This window comes from Chlorocebus sabaeus, chromosome 20, assembly GCF_047675955.1.
Source record: "Chlorocebus sabaeus isolate Y175 chromosome 20, mChlSab1.0.hap1, whole genome shotgun sequence".
NCBI classification, from domain to species: domain Eukaryota; kingdom Metazoa; phylum Chordata; class Mammalia; order Primates; family Cercopithecidae; genus Chlorocebus; species Chlorocebus sabaeus.
Genome location: NC_132923.1, coordinates 135,630,509 through 135,652,735, shown reverse-complemented (window position 1 = coordinate 135,652,735; position 22,227 = coordinate 135,630,509). Strand labels below are relative to the sequence as shown.

Here is a 22,227-nt window from a genome sequence, read left to right as displayed (position 1 = left end):
CAGAGGATCCTACGGGAGAGGGCAGCTCGGAACGCTGACTTTATATCAGCACCCAGTGCCCCCACGTTCCCACTGGCCCAGGTCCCGGGGACCACGGCAACACCCACGGGGGACTTCACAGAGGAGCGTGGGGGCCCCGAAGGCCAGGCCACCCCTCGGATGGGGGCCCGACGCTGAAGCAGACAGTGCATCTGAGACCACAGTGGAGCCCGAGCCTGGTGTGCAGGGGGCGGCCACAAAGGAGCCTTTCTCCCAGGAACCCCGGGAGGGACCCCGGGACTCAGACAGCGCCAGGGCCGCCTGGCAGGTCCAGCGAGGCAGTGACTTGTGGGGGTTAGATGTGGGGTGCCCCGCGTGGGCAGGGATCAGCCAGACCCGGGGCCCAGGCGCGGGGTCCAGGCCCGGGGGTCCAGGCACGGGGCCCAGGGGGTCCGAGCGGGGGCCGCAGAGCTCTGGAGGACTTTCCTGCATGTGAATTTCTGCTTCAATACAGAAAGAGATCAAGAGGAAGCTATCCTGCAGCCCCAGAAATGGCTGGCTGTGTGCCTGGGGTCTCTGCCACACGGGAGGACAGCCCAGAGGCGCCCCGGTCTCAGGCAGCTGGTTCCCAGGCTGCGTCCTCCCCACTGGCCCGGCATCGGCTGCAATGGCACGAGGACAAGCCTCACTGTTCTCAGGGGTCTTGGTGCGGTGGTGCTGGAGGAGTCCTGCCCATCGTGGGCTCCGGAGGGCATGGGGCTCCAGAGGGCATCGCAGCAGAGCCCCTGGCTTCTCTAGGCAGAGTGGTGCCTGCCCCGTAGACCACACCAGCTTTGGCTGCCTGAGCCAGGCCTACATCTGGGCTGTAGGCGCTGGGGCCTCACTGTGTTTCCTGGGGGGGCCGGACCCCCCACGGCCTTGATCTGATGATGCTCTGAGGTCTCACGGATGCCTGCTCCTGGTCCCATCAAACAGACGGCTGTGGTGGGAAGGAGCCTCAGGCGGCCCGGGACCCCTCGGTGTCTGTGGCTGGGAGACAGAGGGACTCAGAGCCAGGGCTGTGCCCAGGCCTGTCCCGGGCGCTGGGCGATGCCAACCCTTTGTGCCGGGTTCCCGCCAAGGGGTCAGCCTCCGGGTCCCTGCTGCCAAGCGCATGGTGTGGTCTCGGCCTCCAGGTCAGACATTGCTGATACGGGCCTCCGCCGAGGAGAAGGCAGCGGGGTCCATGGCCCTGTCCAGGGGCCGCTCCCGCCTGACGTAGCGCGGCTTCCGTACTGAAATGGGTCAGAGACAGGCAGGGTCAGAGTGGGACCTGGACAGCAGGGACAGTGCAGGCCTCAGCCCCTACCGGAGGCTCTCGGGAGCAGGCATGGCACAGGCATCCGGGGCTGTTTACTCTGACCAGATGGGAACCCAGATGCCCCCTGCCCCGAAGGTGCCCTCAGAGCTCCGGCTCAGGAAAGGGACGGCTTCCTCCTGCCCTGCTGCATCCTCTCATTCACACCCTGGGCCCCGGGGCCGGGACGAGGGCCAGGCTATCCCTGAAGACAAAGACGTGGGTCATAGAGCACCATGTACCTCGGGGCGACAAGCAGGCCCTAGCCCCGAGACCTCAAATGTGACCTTATTTAGAAGGGGCTTTGCAAGGGGTTAACGTCAGGGTCTCAGGCGTGATCGCCCAGGGTTCCTGGGGCAGACCCTGAATCAATGGCCAGTGCCCACCTGAGAGGGAGGCGGAGAGAGAAGACGCAGAGGTGGGGGAGACACCGTGGGACCAGGGGGCAGAGACGGGCAACGCAGCCAGATGCCTGAGCCGGCAGGGGCTGGGGAGGCGGGCAGGGTCCTCCCCTAGAGCCTCGGGAAGCACGTGGCCTCGCCTGCCCCTTGGTTTTGGACTCTGAACTCTAGGACAGTCAGATTAAAGGTCTGCTGTTGAAGCTGGCAGGCTGGGGCACTTGGGCACCGTGTGGTTTGCTGGGCCCTTGCAGACACGGCTGCTTTAGGGACGGGCAGGTCCAGCCTTGATGGAGAACTGTCTGTCCCCTAAGGCACTGTCACCTGCCCCCATGAAAGACCTCTGCACAGGGGGATGGAGGCTGGGTGAGCCCTGCTCATGGCCTTGGAGCTGTGTGGCTGTGGGCCAGTCACTCAGCTTCTCTGTGTCTGTGGCCCCGCCTATAAAATGGGTCCTAACCAGGCTGACCCTTGGGTCCACCTGACCCAGCGCCACTGAAGCGACGGCTGCTCAGGAGGGCCTGGCGGAGGCCGGCTGCATCCGTCCTTGGGCGGAGCTGGACTTGAAGGAGGGGCAGGCATTGGGGGTCTGCCCTGTGGTGGGTCCTCCTTTCCTGCAGACCCCACGTCTCAGGAACAGGAAAGGGCACGGAAGTCCTGGGGATCAAAGGGGGCGGACAGGGTGTGTTGGCCAAATCTGGCTGAGATCCAGAGCAGGGGGTGCCAGCCAAATCCGGCCCTGGCCCAGCCTCGTGGGTCTCCTGGGGACCTGGGCAGGGGCGGCCGAGATCCAGAGCCAGGCAAATCCATTTGTTTGGGGACACACCCACGAGCACCCTGGGTCTGGCCCAGAGATGGGAAACCCCACAGGAAGATGCTGTTACCTGAGGACTGTGGCGGGGGGATCATTGCAGCCTTGAAAAGGAGAGAAAGGCAGAGTGAGGACTTGGGATGGCCCGGCACAGGCACACGCGGCCGGGGACGCTCAGCCCGGATGACACGGGTTACTTACGGCTTCGCCAGGCTGCAGGGCCGGGGCTGTGGGGAAGAAAGCGGACTGTCATCCTGGAGCCGAGGAGCTGCCTCAGCATCAGCCCAGCGCGGAGTCCGCGGAGCAGCAGAGGCGCCGGGGCTGTGGGGTCAGGCTGGTCTCACCCCACCTCTCCCTGCAGTGCGTCAGCCTGGCCCTTGGCCCTACCACATTCCTCCAGGGAACTCAGAGGTGCGGGGGCCTCCCTAGCACCCCAGGCGAGTCCCCTCTCCCCAGACCCACCTTCCCACCTCAGCAGAGGGGACGAGTCACCCTCATGAGAAGCATTTCCCTAGGCTCCAGGGTCCCAGAGGAAGGGCTGCCCTCCCACCCTCCCAGGACGAGCCTCAGGCACGAGGTGGCTTTGAGCCCCAGGGCCGTGGGCTTCTGCCTCCATGGTGCCCCCATGGCGGGGGTGCTGTGGCACTGTGGTCAACCTGGTTTCTCCTTGTCCTGTGGCCACCAGGGCTGACCAAGCCCTGAGCCCTGCCCTGCTCCGAGGGTGCCCACAGGCAGAGATGCTGAGCAGGCCGGGGCCTCTCGGTGCCTGGCTGTGCAGCAGCCCCTGGCAGCGGGCTCCTAACTGGAGGCTGAACCCTGGGACCCCAAGAGAGGTGGAAAGGGGTGGACAGGGGTCTCACAGCAGCCAGACGGGGCTGCCCACAGACCTGGGAGGAGGCCCCAGCTCAGTATGACAGTCTGGCCAAGTGCTCACCTCGGGGTCCGATCTGCCGGCTGGACCATCTGCCTGGCAGAGACCCCGCGAGGGCCGGCCTGGGACAATGAGGGCAGGTACCATGGACCCTGCTCAGAACTCGCCCCCACCTGAAGGCACCACAGTCACCACAAGGTCTCTCGGTGGGAGGGGTCAGTGCCCAGGCCTGCGGTGACCATGTGTACAGCATGGTGTAGGCTGGGGTGTGGGCCCTGCACCAGCCTGGCCGGCCCTGACCCCAGGAGAGGGGAGGGAGGGGCCGTGGCTACCAGAGGAGTCCCAGCAAGTCCAAGCTGCCGAGAGCCACCTGGCCCCGCTCCACTCGCCCCTTGTCATGCCCTGAGGGCCCCGGGGAGCCACCTCTGCCGGAAGAGGGCTCCAGCGGAGGCTCTGGGCCCGAGGAAGGCCCCTTGGTGTTTCGACCCTCAAATCCACACACAGCCGTTTCCGGGAAGTGACGGCTCTTCTCACAACTGGACCCAAAAGCCACGTGGCAGACCCTGGGGCGCCCCATCCCCACAGCTGGGTCCCACCTGCCTGTGTCCTCCCGTGGGGCACGCGCTGTACCAGGAGATACCTTTGCTTCTTCTGTAGAAGACCCTGGGGAGTTTACTGGAGCGCTTGAGGTAGAAAAACCCTGCTACGGAGAGGATGAGTCCGGAGCTGATGAAGAAGGTGCCCAGGAAGAGGGAGGCGGCCACGCGCGGAGCCCCTGCAGACAGACACCGCTGAGCGGGCAGGAAGGACGGTGGCCCTGGCTCCTTGCCTCCTCGCCTGGCCCCCGGAGCCACCAGCGCACGGCAGACTCGCTGCTCCCTGAACACGCCTGAGTCTCACGGGCCGGCTGTGGGTGCCGAGGGCTCTGCACTTGGCCTTGGGTCATCCCTGCAGGCTCAGCCATGCCTGGACATCTGGCTGCAGGGTCTGGGAAAGTTAGCACCTGCCCCGGCCTCAGCTTCTGGCAGGAGCTCAGATGTTGGGAGCGTTACAGGATCTGGCCCTGGCCAGGCTCTGCAGAGACGCCACCCCGATTCCAGTTGCCCCTGAAAGTCAGGGGATTCTCAGCCTTGTTCCTTCCTTGGGAATCAGCACAGGCCCTGGGGCCCCCACACAGGGCAGAGGCTCAAGCTGGCAGCAGATGCTCCTGCTCCCCACTCACCTCCACCTGCCTGGGCCAGGACCTCCCCACTCACCTCCACCTGCCTGGGCCAGGACCTCCCCACTCACCTCCACCTGCCTGGGCCAGGATGAGCCGGGGCTGCTGGCCTGGGGCTCAGGAAAGTTGGCGATGGCTGCTGGGTGTGCTCTGAGATGCTGGGGAGGGGACTTCCCAACCCGGAGACACAGGTGTGTTCACCAGGCTTGGGGGCCTTGCTCCTTCCGACCCTGGCACAGAGCCACAGGAGGCCAGGAGCCCATCTAGGCCAACTCTACCCTAAAACACGCCACTCAGGTCAGCAATGGACCCAGCTCAGGGCCCGGGTCCATGCTCTAAAGACATGAGGGTGTTGCCGTCTCAGAACACAGCAGTCAGCCCCGGCCCCAGGTCCAGCATGTCCTCCTCTGCTGAAGATGAGGGTCTGCAAGCCACGCCCACATCTCAGGTGGGTTCAGAGGCCCAGGAGATGAGTCCGTCTGGGAGACGGGCCCTGTGTCCTCCTGAGGATCAGGTGTCGATGGCCCCAGGACCAGGCAGTGTGGCAGCTATTCCTGTCCGGCCTGCGTGTCTGCGTCTCCTGGGGCCACACACCCTGGAAGAGCTGCTAGGCATGGTTAGCAGAGACCTCAGAGCACCTGCTCCTCCTGGTTCCTGGGACTGTGACCACAGGCTGGGGTGGGTTTGGGGCGAAGCAGAGGCAGGACCAAGCTGTGAGCATGCCCCTGAGAGTATGTGTGGTGTGGCCGTGTGAACCTGAGAGCATCCGGTGTGTCCATGAGCCGTGAGTGTGAACCTGAGAGTGTGTGGTGTGGCCATGAGCTGTGAGCGTGAGCATGTGCAGTGTGTCCATGAGCCATGAGTGTGAACCTGAGAGCATGCAGTGTGTCTGTGAGCCGTGAGCGTGAACCTGAGCATGTGCGCTGTGGCCGTGAGCGTGAACCTGAGCATGTGCGGTGTGGCTGTGACTGTGAACCTGAGAGTGCATGGTGTGGCCGTGAGCCATGAGTGTGAACCTGAGAGTGTGTGGTGTGGCCATGAGTGTGAACCTGAGAGGGTGTGGCCATGAGCCATGAGTGTGAACCTGAGAGCATATGGTGTGGCCATGAGCGTGAACCTGAGCGTGTGCGGTGTGGCCGTGAGCCATGAGTGTGAACCTGAGTGTGTGCGGTGTGGCCGTGAGCCGTGAGCGTGAACCTGAGCATGTGCGGTGTGGCCATGAGCCGGGAGTGTGAACCTGAGCATGTGCGGTGTGGCCGGGACTGTAAACCTGAGAGTGCACGGTGTGGCCGTGAGCCATGAGTGTGAACCTGAGAGTGTGTGGTGTGGCCATGAGTGTGAACCTGAGAGGGTGTGGCCATGAGCCATGAGTGTGAACCTGAGAGCATGTGGTGTGGCCATGAGCGTGAACCTGAGCGTGTGCGGTGTGGCCATGAGCCATGAGTGTGAACCTGAGAGTGTGTGGTGTGGCCATAAGTGTGAACCTGAGAGGGTGTGGCCGTGAGCCATGAGTGTGAACCTGAGAGCGTGCAGTGTGGCCGTGAACCGTGAGTGTGAACCTGAGAGCATGTGGTGTGACCGTGAGCCGGGAGTGTGAGCCTGAGAGCGTGTGGTGTGGCCGTGACTGTGAACCTGAGAGTGTGCGGTGTGGCCGTGAGTCGTGAGCGTGAACCTGAGAATGCATGGTGTGGCCGTGAGCCGTGAGTGTGAACCTGAGAGGGTGCGGTGTGGCCGTGAGCCGGGAGTGTGAGCCTGAGAGTGTGTGGTGTGGCCATGAGTGTGAACCTGAGAGGGTGTGGCCATGAGCCATGAGTGTGAACCTGAGAGTGTGTGGTGTGGCCGTGAGCCAGGAGTGTGAGCCTGAGAGCGTGTGGCCGTGAGTCGTGTGTGAACCTGAGAGTGCGCAGTGTGGCCGTGAGCCGTGAGTGTAAACCTGAGAGTGCGCAGAGTGGCCATGAGCCGGGAGCGTGAACCTGAGAGTGCGCGGTGTGGCCATGAGCCGTGAGTGTGAACCTGAGAGTGCACGGTGTGGCCGTGAGCTGTGAGTGTGAACCTGAGTGTGGCTGTGAGCCGTGAGTGTGAACCTGAAAGCGTGCGGTGTGGCCGTGAGCCGTGAGTGTGAACCTGAGAGCGTGTGGCTGTGAGCCGCGTGACCCTGAGAGGGTGCAGTGTGGCCGTGAGGGCCTCCCCTAACTACGGCCCTTTGGAGATGTGGTGGAGCCCTGGCGATGCCCCCACACCCCCACCCACGTCAGCTGACCCCAAGTCGCAGGGGCTGCCGCACTCTCCACTGGCCCTGTTTTGCAGACCCTGAGCCTGCTGTGGCCGCGTCAGTGGTCAGGGTCTGCACTGGCTCTGACAGCCCCAGCCCCCAGGACACCGGCAGAGGCGGCCATGGCCTGCTGAGACTTACCGGGATGTGGCCGCCCGGGGGTCCCTGAGCTTCTGTTCATGGGGAATGGCGCACCCCGGCCAGCGACTGTAGGAGAGCAGAGCCGTGGGAAGCCTGTGTGCATGGAGCCCACAGGGACACCCACGAGCACCCTGAAGGGGATCTCAGGCCGGAAATACGAAAGCAAGTGGCTGAGGGGGTGGAGCAGCCCTCACCACAAAGCTGTCCCGAATGGGCCAGAGGACTCGAGAAGAGGGGGCTCCCGGGGCCATTCCCCCAGTGGACAGTGGCTCTGGGGCAAGGTGGGGACACAGACAGCAACTCCCACAGTTTCTCCCACAGCTGGAGCTGTGAGAAGGGAGCCAGGGGCAGCCGGGCAGACCTACAGCTTCTACACTCGGAGCCATTGTAGGCTGGGAGGGTTCCGTTCCCACAGCGGACACAGCTGGCGCTCCCGTCCGCGTTCCAGTGCCTGTAGCAGCCTGCGTGGGGCAGAGAACAGGCAAGTCAGCCAAAGCGAAATCCACACCAGCTCGGTCTCCTGGGAATGATTCTCTGAGTTGGTGAGGTAACTTCCACTCCGGACACTAACACAAACGTGTTCTGGAGGGTGGGCAGGCGGTAGACAAGGACACCCCCAGGGAGCGTGGCGGGGCCCTGAGCACTGCACACTGTGCACTCCACACAGAGCACCCTGGCCCTGAGCACTCCACACTGCGAGCTCCAGAAAGTGGTAGGCAGCAGCATCCGGAATGAACAGGCCTGTGGTGGGGGCTTGTGCTCTGCAGGACTGGAGGATGGGCCCAGCTTCCACCACCCAGCTCTCGCCCCACGGACTCTTCAAGAACCCCCACTGCAATGCCTGCCCCATGGCCTCCCCCAGGACCCCCCAAGGCCTCCCCAGGAACCCCCACGGCCTCCCCAGGAACCTCCCCATGACCCCCCCTAAGGCCTCCCCCAGGACCCCCCACGGCCTCCCCAGGACCCCCCACCACGGCCTCCCCAGGACCCCCCCACGGCCTCCCCAGGACCCCCCACGGCCCCCCCCAGGACCCCCCCCACGGCCTCCCCAGGACCCCCCACGGCCTCCCCCAGGACCCCCCACAACCCCCCATGGCCTCCCCCAGGACCCCCCACGGCCTCCCCAGGACCCCCACCTGCAATGCCTGGAGCCGCTGCCTCGCATGCAGTGTTCCCTCTAGCGGTCCAGGCAGGACAGGCCCACCCCCAGCAACACAGCCTCCTGCCCCAAGCTGATCCTGACCCTTGGTCCGTCTGTCACCTCCACACCCTGGCGCCCTCCCCGGGGTTTCTCCTGGGGGATCCTGCAAAACCAAGCCTCATTCCCACCCCAGGCCGATGCTGCCCCGAAGCCTCATTTCTGCCCACCAGCCAGGGTGCCTTTAAGGACAGGACTTGACTCTTACCCCTCGACTTTCCAAGTATCTCCAACACTTAGCCTAGAGCTGAGCAGACACACGCTGGATGCTGACTACAGTGCTGATGCTGGTGTGGGCCACGGGTGGACCACACGCCTTGACCCTTCCTCACGGACTGACCTGAATACGAACTGGCCGTGGCGACACGGGGATCCCGCGCTGGAGAGTGGGCCTGGGCCGCGCGGTTGTGACAGGGGCCACTCTGCGGATGCACCTCTTGGGAGAATGGAAGCCCACCCACTCAGTCCTCCCAGGGCGGAGACGCGTTCTCCCAGCACTGGCGCAGCCTGTCTCCCGGCATCTCCTGGCACAGGGCTCAGGCGGACCTCAGTGAGGCTCACTCTGACCTGAGAGTCTCTTGCCCCAGAGGCTGAGGAATGGAGTCCACGGCAGGGAGCCCAACACCAGCTCTGCGCTGTCCCCAGAAGTGCCCACTGCCTCCCCGAGCGGAGACGTGACCGGGCTTCTCTGAGAGCTGCCAATGGTGGGGCCGTACACAGGGAGAAGTGCATCCAACACCGAGGCCTGGCCCCTCTCCACACGCGCCTGACGGTTCCCACCCTGCGCCCGTACATGGGGCCACCTCGGCCCTAGGAACTCACGACCTGCTGGCCTGGCCCCTCCATGGGCACCATGACTGCTGCATAGCTGCCTGCGCCCACGCAGTGCCTGGGGTGCACGACCCCTCACAGGAGACGCCGCGCCCCCAGCACGCAGTGCCTGAGGTCTCCCCTCACAGGAGACGCCACGCCCCCAGCACTCAGTGCCTGAGGTCTCCCCTCACAGGAGACGCCGCGCCCCCAGCACGCAGTGCCTGAGGTACAGGACCCCTCACAGGAGACGCCACGCCCCCAGCACGCAGTGCCTGAGGTACAGGACCCCTCACAGGAGACGCCACGCCCCCAGCACGCAGTGCCTGAGGTCTCCCCTCACAGGAGACGCCACGCCCCCAGCACGCAGTGCCTGAGGTACAGGACCCCTCACAGGAGACGCCACGCCCCCAGCACTCAGTGCCTGAGGTACAGGACCCCTCACAGGAGACGCCATGCCCCCAGCACTCAGTGCCTGAGGTCTCCCCTCACAGGAGACGCCACGCCCCCAGCACGCAGTGCCTGAGGTCTCCCCTCACAGGAGACGCCACGCCCCCAGCACTCAGTGCCTGAGGTCTCCCTCACAGGAGACGCCACGCCCCCAGCACGCAGTGCCTGAGGTACAGGACCCCTCACAGGAGACGCCACGCCCCCAGCACGCAGTGCCTGAGGTCTCCCCTCACAGGAGACGCCACGCCCCCAGCACTCAGTGCCTGAGGTACAGGACCCCTCACAGGAGACGCCACGACCCCAGCACGCAGTGCCTGAGGTCTCCCCTCACAGGAGACGCCACGCCCCCAGCACGCAGTGCCTGAGGTACAGGACCCCTCACAGGAGACGCCACGCCCCCAGCACGCAGTGCCTGAGGTCTCCCCTCACAGGAGACGCCACGCCCCCAGCACGCAGTGCCTGAGGTCTCCCCTCACAGGAGACGCCACGCCCCCAGCACGCAGTGCCTGAGGTACAGGACCCCTCACAGGAGACGCCACGCCCCCAGCACGCAGTGCCTGAGGTCTCCCCTCACAGGAGACGCCACGCCCCCAGCACGCAGTGCCTGAGGTACAGGACCCCTCACAGGAGACGCCACGCCCCCAGCACGCAGTGCCTGAGGTCTCCCCTCACAGGAGACGCCACGCCCCCAGCACTCAGTGCCTGAGGTCTCCCCTCACAGGAGATGCCACGCCCCCAGCACGCAGTGCCTGAGGTACAGGACCCCTCACAGGAGACGCCACGCCCCCAGCACGCAGTGCCTGAGGTCTCCCCTCACAGGAGACGCCACGCCCCCAGCACGCAGTGCCTGAGGTCTCCCCTCACAGGAGACGCCACGCCCCCAGCACGCAGTGCCTGAGGTCTCCCCTCACAGGAGACGCCACGCCCCCAGCACGCAGTGCCTGAGGTACAGGACCCCTCACAGGAGACGCCACGCCCCCAGCACGCAGTGCCTGAGGTCTCCCCTCACAGGAGACGCCACGCCCCCAGCACTCAGTGCCTGAGGTCTCCCCTCACAGGAGACGCCACGCCCCCAGCACGCAGTGCCTGAGGTACAGGACCCCTCACAGGAGACGCCACGCCCCCAGCACGCAGTGCCTGAGGTCTCCCCTCACAGGAGACGCCACGCCCCCAGCACGCAGTGCCTGAGGTCTCCCCTCACAGGAGACGCCACGCCCCCAGCACGCAGTGCCTGAGGTACAGGACCCCTCACAGGAGACGCCACGCCCCCAGCACGCAGTGCCTGAGGTCTCCCCTCACAGGAGACGCCACGCCCCCAGCACGCAGTGCCTGAGGTCTCCCCTCACAGGAGACGCCACGCCCCCAGCACGCAGTGCCTGAGGTACAGGACCCCTCACAGGAGACGCCACGCCCCCAGCACGCAGTGCCTGAGGTCTCCCCTCACAGGAGACGCCACGCCCCCAGCACTCAGTGCCTGAGGTCTCCCCTCACAGGAGATGCCACGCCCCCAGCACGCAGTGCCTGAGGTACAGGACCCCTCACAGGAGACGCCACGCCCCCAGCACGCAGTGCCTGAGGTCTCCCCTCACAGGAGACGCCACGCCCCCAGCACGCAGTGCCTGAGGTCTCCCCTCACAGGAGACGCCACGCCCCCAGCACGCAGTGCCTGAGGTCTCCCCTCACAGGAGACGCCACGCCCCCAGCACGCAGTGCCTGAGGTACAGGACCCCTCACAGGAGACGCCACGCCCCCAGCACGCAGTGCCTGAGGTCTCCCCTCACAGGAGACGCCACGCCCCCAGCACTCAGTGCCTGAGGTCTCCCCTCACAGGAGACGCCACGCCCCCAGCACGCAGTGCCTGAGGTACAGGACCCCTCACAGGAGACGCCACGCCCCCAGCACGCAGTGCCTGAGGTCTCCCCTCACAGGAGACGCCACGCCCCCAGCACGCAGTGCCTGAGGTCTCCCCTCACAGGAGACGCCACGCCCCCAGCACGCAGTGCCTGAGGTACAGGACCCCTCACAGGAGACGCCACGCCCCCAGCACGCAGTGCCTGAGGTACAGGACCCCTCACAGGAGACGCCACGCCCCCAGCACTCTTGCTGCCATGGGGGTGTGAGTGGAGTGGTTTTCACCTGGCCACCAGGGCTTCAGCATCAGAGCATGAGGGGCCCCAAGGTGCTCTGTTTCCTCCCAGTCCCTCTGTTCTCCCTCAGAGCTGTGCCACCCTCCTCCTCCTACGCCGCTTGCACCTCAGATGTCACCACTGCCTTCCTGCAGCCTCCCCAACTCCCACACCCAGCCTCGGGCCCCCATGCCCAGCCTCGGACCCCCACGCCGAGGCTCACTGGCTGCCTGAGCCTCTGTCTTGGCCATGCCCTCTTCACAAGGCCCCTGGGTCCCCAGGAGCAGCCCCTCTGGGTTCTTCCATCATGGGAGGGCTGGACGCCCAGGATGAGAGTGCCAAGGCCCTTGGAGGGACAGCCTGCGCATCTCAGCCCCAAGTCCACCATGGCCCCACTGGAGACCACCCCAAGGGCTGCCAAGGAGAGGACCTTGCACCTTCTCACTCTGTCCTCCCCTCTCCTGGCTGCTCCCACTGGCTGCCCCCACCAGCCTCGACCTCCCGACGTCCAGCTGCCCCCAGGCAGTCCCTTCTGCAGCCTCCCAGAACCTCCGATGCACACGGCCTGCCTGTGGCGCACTGACACAGGCATCCTCTGGCAGCATCCCACTCCACGCACCAGGCGCCAGCAGCACCTCTGCCCGAGCACGGACCAGCAAAAATGTCTCGGGCTTTGCCAAAGGCCCCTAGAGCCAGGACTGCCCCGTGAGAATGGCTGAGCTCATGGGCCACTCCCCCAGACCCTTCCCCCAGCACCTTTCTGTTCTCAGCTCCTGCCTCTGCTCCCAGCCCTGTGCCAGGCCAGTCTCCTCACTGGGCCGATGCTCAAGGCCACCCGCCAGGAAGGAGGTTCAGCTGTCCTTCCCCAAGCTCCACAGTCCTCACCGCCCTGTCCACTCCCCTGGCCCCGCAGTGCAGATGAGCACTGTCCTTGTCACCGAGGGGAGGGACCTCGGCACACACGCCAGTGGCTCAGTGACTGATCTGGAATCTGCTTAGGACAAAGTAGCTTACCTGGGCCACACAGGCTTGTGCCTGGGCAGCTGGCGTTGACACCCACCACATCCACACAGCACTCGGGCAGCTGGGCCTGGAGGGGACACAGCAGTGAAACTCCAGGACGCACCTGCCAGGCAGGCTCGTGCCCAGAGCAGCAGTGGCTGAGGGGTGCCGTGTGAGCACATCTCGACATCCACAGCTCCAGCCTCTTCTGGAGTCAGCATCGGGTGGCCCTCTGTCCCCTGTGGGCCTGGGAGCAAGGAGGGGATACTCATGGCCACAGTGCACATCCCTGTGGGACCCTGGGTGGGCGGTCTCCAAGGAAAAGCTGGGCCTGGAACAGAGTAAACCACCCCCACGAGGTGGCACCCGCAGGCCGTGGCAGTGCCACCGACATTCTCTGCAATTCTCTGGACACCCCTCCATCACAGGTTTCCAGCTTGACCCCACAGAGGAAGTGCCTGGGCCTGGCTGGCGTTTCAGGGGACGAATTCACACCTGGGTGCCCAGGTGCTGCACAGGTGCACTGGGTGCTGGCATTTACGGTGTGTGTGAGGGCCCATTCCTTAACCACAGGCAGGCTGGACAGGCCTGGGGGGCTCAGGGTGCCCTCGGCTTGTGTGTTGATCACAGCTGTGCTGTTGCTCGTCACCTGAATGCAGTGAATGGTGAGGGCGTTCAGGGGTGACGGTGGAGTACGGGAGAGAATCCACACCACCAGGGAGAGGTCCAGGTCCAGTCCCTCAAACGCCCCAGCCAGGTTGGCGAGGGGTCCCCACCCCCCACCCACTCGGACTGGGAGTCTGGAACCGCTGCAGCTACACTCCCCGATAGCAACGTGCGGCGGGCTGTGCCGTCACCGCTGGCAGAGCTGCTCCCAGTGCGGGTCAGGATGCCTCACCACGGGGACCCTGCCAGACCCAGCCATTCCTGAGCAGGTGCTCACCAAGCAGGCAGTGCAGGGCTCCCCTCTGCGAGGCACAGGCCCCTCTGACCCCAGCAGTGGACCCGGTCAGCACCTCTGGGGCTGGGACATCAGTGTCCTAAAGGTTGAAGGGTTAGACCCCTAGGGCAAGGGCCCACCGCCCTCCTCAGAGGCCCTGGCTTAGGCCGCGTGGACACCTGACGGGGGCACCTACCATGTTCTCCATGGACTTGCTTGCAACTCCCACCAGAAGGCCAGCCAGGAAGGTGAGGTGCCGCAGCGCCATGCCAGGAGCGGATGCGCAAGGCCTGCAACAGTGAGGAGTGCGCAGAGCCAAACACATGGGGTGGGGCCGAGGCAGCGGGGGTGGGGCCAAATAGAGATGTTGGCGGGGCGGGCTGAGGCAAGGAGGGTGGAGCCAAATGGAGATGAGTGGGGCTGTGGTGGGGAGGGCGGGGCCAAATGAAAGTGGGTGGGGCTGTGGCACGGAGGGTGGGGCTAAGTGGAGATGGGCTGAGGCAGGGAGGGTGGGGCCAAATGGAGATGGGCAGGGCTGTGGTAAGGAGGGCGGGGCCAAATGGAAGTGGGTGGGGCTGTGGCAGGTAGGGTGGGGCCAAATGGAGGTGGGATGGGGCGTGGCAGAGGCAGGGACGAAAGTGCGAGGGCTTGGGGCCTTTGGAGGCACGGGTGGGGCGAGGTGTAGGCGGGGCCTTACCTGCCCCTCCAGGATGTGGGATACCGACATCAGCCCTTTGCCCGCCCTGGTGGTCAGGGGTTAGCTCTGGGAGCTCATGGGTTCAGCTGAACCGTGCAGACCCGGGCCCAGTCCTGCAGATGAAGGCAGCAGGTGAGGCTGTGGTCACTCGAGGGCAACCCATGTGGGCTGTGGCCTACAGTGCGGGGTCTGGGTCCAGTCTGGGCCCTCTGTCCACACCCTTGCTGGTCCCTGGCTGTCGAGCAGAGCGTCCTGGAGGGGCCGTCCCTGGGCTGTGGGGGCCTTGGCAGGGCTGTCTCCACGAGCATTTCCCCCGAGCTGGCCTGCTGGCCTCCTGCGGGTGACAGTGCCTGGGATACAGGCCCTTGGCCTGGCCTTTGCTGAGGGAGCACGGACTCAGTGGCCCAGGCTGCACGCAGTGGGCACCGGTCCTCTCGCACAAACCCCTCTCTCTTGCACTTGCCAGCCACAGGACCTGGCACCATGGCCTTGCCTTCCTAAGTAAAGGGAGGAGACGCCTGCCAGGCGCACAAACCCTCAAGTGGTATCACTGCACTGGCTCAGGGGCCTCCCTGGCAAGTTACCCTGAGAGGGGCTGAGGCCGAGCCAGGCCTGTAGAGCTCCTCTTGATGGCCTAGGCCAGGGGTCCTTGGACAAGGGCTGTGAGCAGCAAGGAGACTGAGGCCCTGGAGGACACAGATCCAATCCCCTGCCACAGGGATGTTCCACTCTGTCACCCACTCCATGCTGGATTGAGGTCATGGCCTCACAAACGGACCAGGCTGCCTAGGTGTGAGCCTGCTGGAGGACTCTGGGAGGTGGGGGTGGTCGGAATTCTTGAACTCAGGAGTTGGAGACCAGCCTGGGCAACACGGCCAGACCCCATTAAACTTTACAAAAAGTTTAAAATTAGTTGGGCCTGGTAGCGGGAGCCTGAGGTCCCAGCTACTCAGGAGGCTGAGGTGGAAGGATCACCTGAGCCCAGAAGGTGGAGGCTGCAGTGAACCGAGACTGCACCACTGCACTCCAGCCTGCGCAAGGCGAACTCCATCTCGGAAGGAAAAAAAAAAAAAAAAAAAGGCACGCTCTCCTCTGATTCAGCTCCTCCTCTCTCTGACATGAAATCCTTCAGATGGAACGTGTTAAAGTCACAGACATGCTGCTCGCCCCACCCACAGAGTGTGATCAAGTCTGTTTTTCCTTTTGTCCCTTTAACATTTGCCCAGCAGAGTCCGTCTTCCTCTGCTTGGTGGAAAACTCCAGACATCACAGACCCTTCTGCTCCCTCTCTGGTTGAGGGCGTCCTGAGTACCACATTAAGTCACAAAACATCATTTTGATTCAGCAACTAGAAGACCAAGATTTCAACCAACACCTTCATCTGCTATTGAGTCAACTCTACAGAGGTGTACTTTACATACAATAAACCACATCCATGTCAGTACACAAGCGGGTGAGTCTGACCACCCCCTTGAAGCTGCCACCACAACTGGGACGGCGCCTGGTCCCACGCAGCTACCAGCGCTCGCTGCGGCCCCCAAAAGCCTGGGCTCCCGGCACCCAGAAGTTGACGGGACTGCAGCTGTATCTTCTAGGGTCTTATACAAAGGGGCTGCACACACTGACCTTCAGATCCTTCCATGTTGTTTTATCTGCACTTTCTTCCTTTCCACAGCCGAAGGATTTTTCCACCGTGTGGCCAAACATCGCCACCTTCACCCATCGTCTGCCGGTGGGTGCCTGGGCCGCTCCCAGTTCCTGGTGACTGGATGAAGCTGCGGCAGAGTCCCTGGCACATGTCCTCATGTGGGCATCTGTCTTCATTTCTCTTGGGAGCAGAGTGGCTGGCCCACAGGGAGGTGCACGTTTAACTTTCTGAGAAACTGCAGCCACCTTCCACAGGGGCTGCGCTGTTTGCCCTCCCACTGGCAGTGCGGGTGCACGCAGGGTGTCGTGCACGTGCAGGATCTTTGCCCTCCCACTGGCAGTGTGGGCGCAGGCAGGGTGCCGTGCATATGCCGGAGTCTGTGTTGTTTGCATTTCCCCAAAGACTAACGATGGCATCTTTCCATGCGCTTATTAGCCACTTATGTATCTTCTTTTCTGAAGTGTCTGCTCATATCTTCTGCCCATTTTGTTTAATCGGGTGGAGCTGTAACATACACTTTTTTGGCGGGGTGGGGTGGGGTGGCGGATAGGGCCTCACTCTGTCGCCCAGGCTGGAGTGCAGTGGCGCCATCGTGGCTCACTACAGCCTTGACCTCCGGGACTCAGGCGATGCTCCTACCTCAGCCTCCTGAGCAGCTGAGACTACAGGTGCGCATCACCACCGCGCTCGGCTAAAACACATATTCTTCATCAGATTTATGTGTTGCAAATATTTTCTTCCATCCTGTGGTTTGTCTTACTTTTTTTTTTTTTTTTTTTTTTTGAGATGGAGTCTCATTCTGTCGCCCAGGTTGGAGTGCAGTGGTGCAATCTCGGCTCACTGCAAGCTCTGCCTCCCGGGTTCACACCATTCTCCTGCCTCAGCCTCCCGAGTAGCTGGGACTACAGGCGCCCGCCACCTCACCCGGCTAGTTTTTTGTATTTTTAGTAGAGACAGGGTTTCCCCGTGTTAGCCAGGATGGTCCCCATCTGCTGACCTCGTGATCCGCCTGCCTCGGCCTCCCAAAGTGCTGGGATTACAGGTATGAGCCACCGCATCTGACCCGTCTTATCATTTTCTTATGGACATCTTCTGAAGAGCAAACATTTTTAATTTTAATGAAAGTTTTAATAAAATTGAATGCATCAATTTTTCCTTTTGCGGTTCTTGTTTTTTGTGTCCTAAGAAACCTCTGCCTTGACCTCACGGTCACTAAGATTTACTGCTTTCTTCCAGAAGTGTTACGGTTTTAGTTTTTGCATTTTGAGTCACCTTTGTGTATGGTGAAATGCAGGTCAAACGTCATTTCTTTCCTTATATATAAACAGTTGATAAAAAGACTTCTTTCCATGTGGAATTATGTTGATATCTTTATTGAAAATCAATGGACTATAGATGTGAGGTCTATTTCTGGGCTTTCTATTCTGTTCCACTCACCTGTGTGTCTCCTCTTCAGGGATACCATGGCTGACGGGATTACTGATGCAGTAATTAGAATAGAAACTTTGAAATCAGCTCTGCTTTCCTTAATTGCTCTGGCAATTCTAGGTCACATGTGTTTCCTATTTTAGACTCATTGTTTCAATTCCTACAAAAAAGCCTACTGCGATTTTGGCTGGGAGAGCTGAGGTGTGAACAGGATTGAGGCTTTTCATCAGGGACATGCTCTCTCTCATCATCCCTCCACGTCTTCTTCTGTGTGTCTCAGCAGTGTTTATAGTTTTCAGTCAATAGGTCTTGTATATCTTTCATCAAGGTAATTACCAAGTATTTTACTTTTTGTTATTACAAATGGAATGGAATTTCTGATTTCATTTTCCAATAGTTTGCTGCTACTATATAACGATAAAATTTTGCACATTAACCTTGATTTCTGGAATCTTGCCAAATTCACTTAATAGTTCTAGCAATTCTCTGTGGCTTTCTTAGGGTCCTCTACATAAACAATCATGTCATCTACAAATAAATAGTTTTACTTCTTCCTTTCTAATCCTTGTGACTTCAACTTGCCTTTTTTCTTACCTTATCGCAGTGGCTGGGACTTTGAGTATAATGTTGCACAGAAGAGTGAGAATGGGTGTCATCCTTGTTCTTGATTTTAGGGATAAACTGCTCAATGTTTCGGCATTAAAACTACCATGTCTAGTGTAGGTTTTTCATAGATGGCTGTGTATCAGACTCAGCCTGTGTATCAGACTCCTTCTATTCTTAGTTTGCTGAGGTTTATTTAAAAAAATCATAAAACAGGTATAAATGTTTCCAAATGTCTTTTCTGCACCTATTTCACTGTTTGTCCTTCCCTTCTTTATTCTAGTGACATGGTGGTGACAAAGATTGATTTATGAATCAAAACAACCTTGTATCACTGGGATAAACCATGCTTGGCCGAGGGGTGCTGCCCTCTTAGGCTATTGTTGGATTTCACTTGCCAATACCTTCTTAAGGATTTTTGCCTGTGTTCATGAAGGATAGTGGTCTATAATTTTTTTTTTAGATGTCTTTGTCAGGTTTTGGTATTGGGTTATATTGTCTCATAAAACCAGCTGGGAAATATGCCCTCCTTTTTTAAAGAGAGACAGGGTCTCACTCTGTTGCCAGGCTGGAGTGTAGTGGTGCTATCATAGCTCACTGCAGCCTTGAACTCTTGCGATCAAGGGATCCTCCCACCTCAGCCTCCCAAAGTGCTGGGGTTACAGGGAGGAGTCACAGCACCCGTTCCCCCTCCTATTTTATTTCCTGAAAGACTGTGTAAGAATATTGTGATTTCTTCTTTGAATGTTGGCTAGAATTCACCAGGAAACCATGTATGTATGCCAGGAGTTTTCTTGGTAGGTAGGTTCTCTGGTAATGAATTCAATTTCCTGAACAGAAAGAGGGCCATGCAGATTTCCATCACTTTTGACCAGTTACATTCTTCCAAGAGTTTATCCATTGCATTGAAATTGCTACATTTACTGGCCTAAAATCGGTCATAATAGTCACCTAATATTTTGAAACATGGTCTCGCTCTGTCACCCAGGCTGGAGCATAGTGGTGTGACCTCAGCTCACCACGGCCTCAGTCTCCCAGGCCCAGGTCATTCTCCCACCTCGGCCTCCCAAGTAGCTGGGAACACAGGCAAGTGCTGCCACACTTGGCTAATTTTTTGATTTTTTTTTTTGTAGGGATAGGGTCTCACTATGAAACAAAACTGAAGTACGATGTTGTCAGGGCTGGTCTTGAACTCCTGGGCTCAATCAATCCTCCTGCCTCGGTCTCCCAAAGTGCTGGGATTACAGGCATGAGCCACCATGGCTGGCAATAGTCTATTACAATGTTTATAAGATCCTTAGAAATAGTGCCTCTTTTGTTCCTGATATTGGCAATTTGTGCTGTCTTTCTATTTTTTTCTTTTGAGACTGAGTCTCACTCTGTCACCCAGGCTGGAGTGCAGCGGCATGATCTCAGCTCACTGCAACCTCCGCCTCCCAGGTTCAAGCGATTCTTGTGTCTCAGCCTCTCGAGTGGCTGGGACTATAGGTGCACGCCACCATGCCTAATTTTTGTATTTTTAGTAGAAACAAGGTTTCACCATGTTGGCCAGGCTGGTCTCCAACTCCTGACCTCAAGTGATCCACCCACCTTGGCCTCCCAAAGTGCTGGGATTACAGGCATGAGCCACTGCGCCCAGCCTATCTTTCTATTTGTTTGTTTGCTTTTCAGACAGGTCTCTCTCTGTCGCCTGGGCTGGAGTGCAGTGGTGCGATCACAGCTCACTGCAGCCTCAACCTCCTGGGCTCAAGCGATCCTCCCACCTCAGCCTTCTGAGTAGCTGGGACTACAGGCTCGAGCCACCACGCCCAGCTCATTAAATTCTTTTTTTCTTTTTTTTGTAGAGACAGGGTCTCCTTATGATTCCCAGACTGGTCTCAAACTCCTGGGTTCAAGCAGTCCTCCCGCCTATGCCTCCCAAAGTGCTGGGATTATAGGTGTGACCCACCTCGCCTGGCTCTCATTTCTTAAAATTGACCATTCTTGGTAGAGGTTTGTCAATCTTTCCAATCTTTTAGGGAAAAAATCAGCTTTTCATATTGTTAAGTTTCTCCATTTTTTCTTTCATGCTTTTGATGCCATTGATTTCTATATTTTTCTTTATTTCCCTTTTTTGGCTTTGGGTTTATTTGTTCTTTTTTCCCTAGCTTCCGGAAGTGAATCTCAGGTCTCTGTTTTCAGGCCTTTACATGCACTTACAGCTGTAGAGTTCTAAGTACTGCTTCAGCTACACCAACAATTCTGATGTTATATTTTCATTATCATTCCGTTGGAAATATATTTTCTTCTTCTGTTTTTTCCCCACCCGAGTTGGAAATTTTTTTTTTTTTTAAAACAGAGTCTCGCTCTGTCGCCCAGGCTGGAGTGCAGTGGTACGATCTCGGCTCACTGTAAGCTCCACCTCTTGGGTTTTTAAGCAATTCTCTGCCCCAGCCTCCCGAGTAGCTGGGATTACAAGTGTGCACCACCATGCCCAGCTAATTTTTTGTATTTTTAGTAGAGATGGGGTTTCACCATGCTGGCCAGGCTGGTCTTGAACTCCTGACCTTGTGATCCACCCACCTCAACCTCCCAAAGTGCTGGGATTACAGGTGTGAGCCACCGCGCCTGGCCCCAGCTTGGAAATATTTTCTAATTTCCCATTTGAGTTCTTCTTTGACCCAGGGTTGCTTCAAAAGTGGGTTCATTTCTAAACATTTGAGTTTTTCCTGTTTTATTTGTTGTTGATTTCTAATTTAATTCCTTTGTGCTCAGAAAGTGTACTTTGTATGATTCTTTTAAAATTGGTTGGAACTTGTTTTAGGACACAGCAGTTGGTCTGTGCTGGAAAATGTACCATGTGCACTTTGGTATTTGCTATGTGTAACTTTTTGTTTTTGTTTTTTTTGAGAAGAGTTTTGTTCCTCTTGCCCAGGCTGGAGTGCAATGGCGTGATCTCGGCTCACTGCAAGCTCCGCCTCCTGGGTTCACGCCATTCTCCTGCCTCAGCCTCCCAAGTAGCTGGGATTACAGGTGCCCGTCACCACACCCGGCTAATTTTTGTGTTTTTAGTAGAGATGGGGTTTCACCATGTTGGCCAGGTCGGTCTTGAACTCCTGACCTCAGGTGATCCACCTGCCTCGGTCTCCCAAAGTGCCTGAATTACAAGTGTGAGCCACCACGTGCAGCCTGATATGTGTAACTTACTATAAATACCACTTAAGTCAAGATGATGATAGCGTTATTCAGACCCTCCATGTCTTCAGATGTTTCTGGTCTACTGTTCTAAGAATTGGAGAGAGAAAGAGGTGAAAATCTCCTCCTATGAGTGTGGGATTGTCTATTTCTCCTTTTAATTCTGTTGGATTTGCTTCATGTATTTTGAGGCTCTGTTATTAGGCACATTCATAACTGATGTCTTCCCTCCCCTGTTTTCTCTCTGGTAACACTCCGTATCTTGAAACTGATTTCATGTTACATAAATATAGCCACTCCAGGCTGGGTGCGGTGGCTCATGCCTGTAATCCCAGCAATTTGGGAGGCCAAGGCAGGTGGATAATTTGAGGTCAGGAGTTTGAGACCAGCCTGGCCAATGTGGTGAAACCCTATCTCTACTAAAAATACAATAATTAGCTGGGTAAAGTGGTATGTGCCTGTTGTCCCAGCTCCTTGGCAGGCTGAGGTGGGAGAATCGCTTGAACCCAGGAGGTGGAGGTAGCAGTGAGCTGAGATCATGCCACTGTACTCCAGCCTTGGAGACAGAGACTCTATCTCAAAAAACAACAACAACAACAACAACAAAAGCCACTCCAGCCTGATTATATATATACACACACACACGTACATGTGTGTGTATATGTGTATGTGTGTGTGTGTGTGTATATGTGTGTGTGTGGTTTTTGCAGTCACTTTCAGCCTACCTGTGTTTTTTATATTTAAAGTGCATCTTTTAGCTGGGTGTGATGGCACATGCCCCTAATCCCAGAGACTCTGTATCAAAAAAAATTTTTTTTTAAATCTCACAGACTCAGTCTATCAGCTCACGGTCTATCGGCTTAGGGTCCGTCGGCCCAGGCTCTGTCGGCCCAGGGTCTGTCGGCTCAGGGTCTGTCAGCTCACGGTTTATCAATCAGCTCACAGTCTTCACAGTGCTGTGCTGTGTGTGATCTGTTATTTTTCTCTGGCTGCTTTCAAGATTTTAAAAGTTAATTTTTAGTTTTTAATAGTTTTGGGGCTGGGCACAGTGGCTCACACCTGTAATCCCAGCACTTTGGGAGGCCAAGGCAGGTGGATCACCTGAGGTCAGGAGTTCGAGACTA

The 22,227-nt window shown here is 59.0% G+C and overlaps 1 protein-coding gene across 4 annotated transcripts in view; it reads right to left on the bottom strand.

The window, feature by feature from the left end:
- Nucleotides 1-26: 26 nt before the first annotated feature.
- The window catches only part of C20H1orf159 (chromosome 20 C1orf159 homolog), a 34,455-nt gene continuing 12,254 nt past the window's right edge, over nt 27-22,227 (bottom strand). Inside the window, exons 2-11 of one of the 4 annotated variants that reach the window (XR_012089835.1) lie at nt 14,251-14,363; nt 13,750-13,843; nt 12,626-12,701; nt 7,393-7,488; nt 7,028-7,093; nt 4,036-4,170; nt 2,726-2,751; nt 2,598-2,628; nt 2,174-2,370; nt 1,148-1,253 (exon numbers count right to left, since the gene is read on the bottom strand). Coding sequence is in view for 3 of the 4 variants with exons in the window: in XM_073007976.1 (XP_072864077.1) it covers nt 2,225-2,370; nt 2,598-2,628; nt 2,726-2,751; nt 4,036-4,170; nt 7,028-7,093; nt 7,393-7,488; nt 12,626-12,701; nt 13,750-13,821 (648 nt within the window). In the remaining variant the exon portion in view is untranslated. Of the gene's footprint in view, nt 1,254-1,629; nt 2,371-2,597; nt 2,629-2,725; nt 2,752-4,035; nt 4,171-7,027; nt 7,094-7,392; nt 7,489-12,625; nt 12,702-13,749; nt 13,844-14,250; nt 14,364-22,227 lie in introns of those variants that run through there. The other 3 variants (XM_073007976.1, XM_037985244.2, XM_073007975.1) reach the window with 3 other exon arrangements.